The sequence below is a fragment of the Seriola lalandi genome, unplaced genomic scaffold, assembly GCF_002814215.2.
Source record: "Seriola lalandi dorsalis isolate HSWRI2012SDOR001 ecotype SW California unplaced genomic scaffold, Sedor1 jcf7180002054748, whole genome shotgun sequence".
NCBI lineage: Eukaryota > Metazoa > Chordata > Actinopteri > Carangiformes > Carangidae > Seriola > Seriola lalandi.
The window spans coordinates 1,478,471-1,485,489 of record NW_019525301.1 but is presented as its reverse complement, the minus strand read 5'-3'; the positions used below and the strand labels follow the sequence as shown (position 1 = coordinate 1,485,489).

Below are 7,019 nucleotides of genomic sequence, written 5' to 3'. Positions count from 1 at the left end.
AAAGGCATGTTCAAAAATTTGCCTAAGTCATTTATTGCTCTTGTGTTACATAATTGGCATACACTGTTATTAGTATGTCAACAGTCATCTGTTGTAATGACCTTTTTGAGTGAAATCATTAATAAATGTTATATATTCAATATTTTGTTGAGTTTTTTGTGTTTCCTGAAAAACCTGAAAAAATGACTTAGGCCATTATTTTAAGAGGGTGTCGATATGTAACATGGCAAGACAGAACAAAATCAAAGGCTAATTTAAGAATTTGCTTTGTTACTCTTCACATGTGGTGCTGTGGTACACAGTCACATATTATACATTTGACTGATTTACTGTTATTTTTTCATATCGCACATTGTATGTTTGCGATTTCAGAGGTTTGAAATGTAGCATTACTGCACAAAAAACCTGAACCTTCCCGCTGTAATGTTTTGTAGGCACAATAGCTGAAGAGGAAGTGATTCTGTGGGTAACCGTGGCTGCCATGACAGAGATCTATTTTAGCACCAGGTGCTGTGCACCGACTGCAGTGCAGCCTGCGGCCTGATGCATGACTGTTTGTGTCTGTCATTTACTCTCTACATGGATAAAAGCTTAATAAGCATCTTCATGTGGGGGTAGATTCTCTATTTGGACATTATAGCTAAATGTGGGACTGATATTATAAGATTAAAAAAAACAATCTGATTATAGAAATAATCTGGCAGGCCAGATATTATTGCTGGCGGGCCAAGACTGGCCTGCGGACCACCAGTTGCCAACCACTGACCAAGACCATATCCAGAAACTTTAACCACAAAAAGCATAGCAAAGAAGTACGAGGTAGCCAGTCAAGTCGTTGAATAAAATAGTGGGTAAAGGCAGGTTTCCCTCCACAGCATCTCATATATATTTCAAGTCAACCTTCCAAAACCTCTTTCAGCTCGTTAGTGAGCATGTACAGTAAAAGCCTGTGTGATATGTTAAAGGACAGAGTGTTTGTTAGTGGATGGCAGGAAGGGAAACAGACAAACAGCCAAAGTGTGGACAACAATGAGTGATGAAACAGACATACATGAGGAGGTGGGGTGGGGTGGGGCTGATGGAGGGGGGTGAGGGCTGATGGCAGGCTGATCTGGGTCCACACAGAGCGACTCACTTGGCCAGCTTCATCTCTATCTGCTGCCGGATTTCCTGCCGCTCCTGGTCGCTGCGGACAGGGAAGATGTTGCGGTCCTCCAGCTCCTGCTTGCTGGGCCGGTTCCGAAGCTTCACGGCCAGCAGCTCCTTCCTCATCCTGCGTGGGAGGGTGCCTGTCGATGTCGAGCACAAATTAAGGTCAATAATAATGACCCAGTGGTTTCAGAGATGCCATACATAGTTTTCCAGCTGAACCCACTGAAATGGTGCTAATCACCACACGGTGTGCTTTTGTGCTTTCTCCTAAGAGCTGAGCAGCAACTGTGTTAGACAACCTGACACCTTATTAATTAAATACATACATACTTATTTTGAGCTTACTCACATAATAATATTCAATGCATTATATATCAGTATAAAAGTGGTCACCATTCTTGGACCTTGTATTTGTTGTATTTTGTTAATTTGGAATAACGCTGGACAAAAAAAAATTGACAAATTCAAACAAAAAACTTCAACTTCAAACTCTTCAACCTCTGTCAAGTTGCATGAGACCATGAGTGAACAACTATATTCAAGTCCAACCACAAATTCTGGACTGCACTGAGGTCTAGACTCTGACTCTCTGGTCTCTACAGGGCATTAACATTGTTGTTTTGAAGCCATTCTTGTGTAGCTTTGGCTTTGTCTTTGGGGTTAACTTCCTGGAAAATGTTGCAAATCTTCACCCAGACTGCAGCAAGTTTTAATCCAGGATTTCGCTTTTCTGCATTCAAGTTACCCTCGACCTTCGCAGTTCAAGAGCCTGCTGCAGAGAAGCACTTGCACAGCATGATGGCTGCTGCCACCACCATGCTTCATGGTGAGAAGAGAAGAGAAGAGCTTTCAGATGTCAGTGGCTTTCTGTGTCAATCTGCAACAACAAGTGAAGCAACAGTTGTGACTTCCATCTCAGCTATGAAACCATGCAGCTCATTTATAGAGTTGTGAATTTGCGAGGAGCTATTTTGGGCACCCAGAAGTAAAAGTCCTGTTTGTTTTCCCATAGACAAAGTCACATGTCTCGCAGTGGGAGCTCTTCTACATATTAGATCAGCTGGATCAACTCTCGTAGTTCAATTATCCGTCCAAAAGATTAACAACTGCATTAGAAAACATCTGGTTCTTTTTTGATAATAAGTGAAAGGTATAAGCTTGTGTACATTAACAAATGTGGGAGAAGTTAATTCGACTCCTAAGTTGCATTTTGGCAGGAAACAGCCAATTACAGAGCTCCAAATTCTGGTGTACACTGCTAACGGAAGACAGAGGCTGCAGCTTAAATCAACTAACTTTTCATTTCTGTGTTTTGGTAGAATTCAGTAATTATGGTGCTGCATTTTCTTAACAACTGCACCAACAACTACTCTTAATTTGCTTGGGTACCGTAGTGTTTGATTTATCCACCATGGCAAAATGACTTATATTTAAATACAACAATAATTTACTGTTCCCAATAGATTAATGTTAATGAGATGAAACAAACAGTTTGAGGGCATGATTCTGCTTCTGATCATAGATACACATTAAAGATACATAACACAATAATCACAATACTGAGAGGATTGAAGCCTGTATAAAACCATCTCAGTGTAGTTTTTTCTGTTTCCTCTCTGGAGCTCAAGTAACAACAGGTCGGTGAGCCAATCAGAGGAGAGGAGGCTCTGAGTCTCTCTTCTGATTGACTGACTGTTTTCTGAGTGATCGAATAAAAATATAACAGACTTCAGGTAAAAACTCAGAGAAACCAAATCCTGCACCATTCAGATGGTGGGTCCAGGTGGCTGAGGGGGGTGACTGCTTTGTTGTGACATCACAAGTTACAGAAGTCCTGACGGCTGGATTTAAGGCTCAGTTTGTGAATACAGGCTGTGTGCATTTCTCAGTGGACTGAGGCTTTGATACTTTCACAGTATTAATATAGAACCTAGACCTGCTTTATAATCAAACAACACATGGACATCTACCTTTATACAATATGGGACCTTTAAGTAGTTCTATCAAAACACACTGTTTTTGTGTATCTTCAAAGCCAAACAAACATGTGGAATGCAATTCCTACTTCACACACCTGCAAATGCATTCTTTATGTTTTGAAACCTTGATTGAACTGACTAACACTATGCTTCTCCTCTTCCTTTACTAGTGCAGTAGCCAAAATGTGGAATTTGTTAAAAACTGACTCATCACACAGTCCTCATTGATTTTATCAACATCGTCAGACTCTGGGGGTAAAAAGCAAGGTCTAGTTAAACATCACACAGCACATCAGCTGATTTGTGTTGCAGGTCAGCTCACAAATAAGAAGAGATTTAGATTCGAAGAATGTCCTCAAAGTACAAAGTACAGTAAATTTGCATAACTGTTATATGTTTTTAGTTCTTCTATTTCTATTCTATTGACATATGACATACCAAATGTTCATAACATAATGTGAACATATTGTAAACCTGTTTTTTCATCCTGTTGCCACATCCTCTGCTACACAGTCAGCAGATATTTGTACCACGTGCCGGTGGCGTGCGCGTCTGTCATATCCATCATAACTCCACAGTTTATCCATATGCCTTTTTTTGCCCCCTAGAGTCACAGACATGCGGCTGTGCACCAATGACCCACATGAATGACCAGGAATTAGGCCACCATAGCAGATGTTGACGAGCCACTGAAATTTAACACCAGTAAGTCTGCTATTCGTCATCGCTGTAAATCTCCCTGTCATGCTCTCACTGTAAACAAATATCAGCAGAGATTATGCTGCTTCATTATCCACTGACAGGATGCCCTGATTTTGTTGGCTTTGTACATTAAGAGGCAGATAATAGGGAAGCAAATATTTCGGCACGTTGTCAGGGACTTACCAGAGATCACAGACTCGTTCCAGCTGTCCTGGTCACTCAAGTACTCGTCCAAACGCCAGTTCTCCTTGTTCTCATCAGACTCCTTCTTGCTCTCAGACTCCCCGGCGGGCTCCCTCTCTGTGCTGGACGTGCGGGACAGACGGCCGTCCAGACGCCGTTTGGGAGATGAGCGCGTCTCCTTCGTCTGGAAACTGAGATCACACATCACCAGACAAACCTGTCAGTTATAGCTTCACCTTTGTGTGATGACTGGCTCAAAAAAAAAAAAAAGTGAATAATTCAATCCAGGGAAATGTTCTCTGACTTTAGAGGAGTCAGTCGTCCCCACACACACTGATAAAAGTCCAAACAGTTCAGTTTAAGTTAAGAAGAAGATGACAATACAGCTCACACTTGTCCTGTTTAATAGAGCCTTATGTTAGCACAACTTACACATGATTTCTTGCAACGTAAACATCAGTTAATTCAAGCAGTGGCATTTCTCCGGTGACAGTGACTTTGATAAACTTCATCATCATACATTTGCATATCCAAAGCAAATTACTGGTGGGACTGAAAAAATGTAAATTATTATTTCATGATTGAAAGAAGATCTTCCAAACTCTGTGAGTATGAGGTATTGAGTGTCAAGCAACTGAAAAACTGAAACTATTCTCTGGTGCAAGCTTCTCAAATATAAACATATGCTGCTTTTCTGTGTTTTATATCATTTTAAAGTGAATATTTTTGGGGTTTCCATTTTCATCATGGAAAAGTTGACACATCTTTTGAGAGTCAAAGAGAATACGTTTAAAAAGAACTGGGAAAAGTAGATTATATGACATTTATATGAGACTAAAGGAGTGCCTAATTAATCTAGTTGTATGATGTATGATGTTATTTTATTTCCTAATTGGTTGCGTAGATGTGTTTTTCTGTTTTGTTCTTGATGTGCTGCTCTGTTTATATTCATGTGAAAAAGAATGTTTTTCAAAACTGCTTTGGCTCTTACAACCTGTGACAGGCATTTATCACTATGTTTTGAACACAGAAGAACAATTAAAGGATTAATCAAACAGAAATCAACAGACTAATTGATAATAAAAATAATTGTTATTAGGCGCCTTCTTCAAGTGATGCTGTTTTTTTGTCCATATTTACTGTCTTTTAATAATCTAACAACTAGTACAATATATCTCATTGATGGAGGTGCCATTGAACTTGTTTTTATTTTGCATTTTGTAAAAAATAATAACAATATTGTTAAAAGTATCATTAACTCTCACGTGATAACACAGAATAGAAAGCATACAAAGAAAGGCAACTTAATATTTGAAGTATATGTATTAGAAATGCTGCACATCCAAACACTGACCTGTCCTGTCTGTGTTTGGTTGCTAGGGCACGGTGCAGTTCCTCAATGATACAGCTAGGGGGCAGCTGTGGGTGTAGCGCCCCAAGGTGGGGGGACCCAGTCGGTGTGGAGATCCTGCCTCTCAACAGGGAGCCGTGAGGGTCTTTGGGAAGTGTGAAATTTCTGGGTAAGGTGGCCGGGGACTTCTTCACGGGTACTGGAGGAGCACCTGAGGAGGGAAATCATCAACATGAGACACCAGTGCAAACCGGGGGGGGGGGCCCTTAGCGTTATCCTGTTGAACTGACCATCGAGGCTGCCCAGCCTGGTGAGGAGTTTGACTGGCAGGTTGGGTGGAGGGGGGGTGCTGGCTCGTCTCTGAGGCGGGGCCACCGTCACCTCCTGTTTCCCCTCGACAGTCTCCGCCTTCCCCATCGACTGCTCTTCACTGGGGTTGCTCAGTGAGGTGCTCTCGTCTTCTCCATCGTCACTCTGACTGGGGTCTCCCACTGTCTTTGAATCCTCAGTCAAATCATGCGCTGAAATGAAGCATCACTGATGGTAACGCAGAGGTTTGGTTTGTTCAGCAAGTCTCTGTCTCCACTTAGTGGACAATCAGAGTCACGGTGTATATAACACAACCGCACCAGGAAAGGTTTTCATGTAAAATATCAGCCAGTCTAACCAACCAGAATCATTCATTTTATTACTAATTATCACTAATAACCAATCATTTTATCAGCTTAAATCACAAACAGGAACTAAATTAAAGAAGAGTATCCCATCCTGATGTACAACATCTAACAGCGGCAGGAACAATATCTGCTACAAAATGTAAAGCATCAATTGAAGTAAATGTAAATACAAGGTGTTCACCAACAATAACTTTCTGCAGCTTTTTTATTTATTTTACATTTTTAAACTTATTTTTGTTTATTAATTTGTTCATTTTGATCATGTTTGGTGTGTTTATATAAAATCGATAATGTTCATACAAAAAAAGAATAAATAGATATGGTCACTGACAGGAAATGGTACTTATCTCTCAGTTGTATATAGGATGCACTGAGCTTGCATGTTCCCAACACATCTGCTCGGGTTACCTCCCATAATATTTACAGTCCAGTCCAAAGACATATAGTTGGTTGGTTAAATGGTAACTCTAAATTGTCCAGTGGTTTTAAGTGTGGGTTTTGATGGTTAGTCCAGCCAATGTTGGATTTTTGAAGCTGATACTGATGCTGAAATTTGGATGTTTAGAAAATATGACAGTGAATATTCAGGTGAATGGGAAAGTGTCTCAGACTTTTGGACCCCACCATATCTACATATATCTATGTATATTTTTTGTACATAAGCACAAGCACAACATAAAAAATCAATCTTGATATGGATCCATTAGATTTGTTTTGTTTTTGTTTTTTTAATCACAGTGAAGAGGAAACATATTGAGCAAAAAACTGTACATCACACACAAGACACTGAAAAATCTCAGGTGTATAAATACGGACTGTAACAGTGACACTGATTCTAAATAACTTCAAAGCTAGTTAGGTATTTGTCTACTCCAATTTCTTGCCAGTTATCAGCCAACTAATTCACAGACATCAATATATCTGCAAGAAACTTTAGAGATTGCTCACTGAAAACAGCTGCTGCTGCAGGAAATG

The 7,019-nt window shown here is 40.2% G+C and overlaps 1 protein-coding gene and 1 long non-coding RNA gene across 3 annotated transcripts in view; one reads left to right on the top strand and one right to left on the bottom strand.

Moving 5' to 3' along the window:
* Window positions 1-7,019, bottom strand: part of phactr3b (phosphatase and actin regulator 3b) — a 53,113-nt gene that overhangs the window by 24,604 nt on the left and 21,490 nt on the right. For both annotated transcript variants that reach the window (XM_023424720.2, XM_087178926.1), the window contains exons 5-8: window positions 5,658-5,888; window positions 5,371-5,578; window positions 4,017-4,207; window positions 1,136-1,289 (exon numbers count right to left, since the gene is read on the bottom strand). In XM_023424720.2, the coding sequence (XP_023280488.2) occupies window positions 1,136-1,289; window positions 4,017-4,207; window positions 5,371-5,578; window positions 5,658-5,888 (784 nt within the window). The remainder of the gene's footprint in view (window positions 1-1,135; window positions 1,290-4,016; window positions 4,208-5,370; window positions 5,579-5,657; window positions 5,889-7,019) is intronic.
* LOC111668626 (uncharacterized) lies at window positions 1,283-6,381 on the top strand. Its single transcript, XR_015438371.1, has 2 exons — window positions 1,283-3,836; window positions 5,397-6,381. It is a non-coding gene; the product is annotated as an uncharacterized LOC111668626 (long non-coding RNA).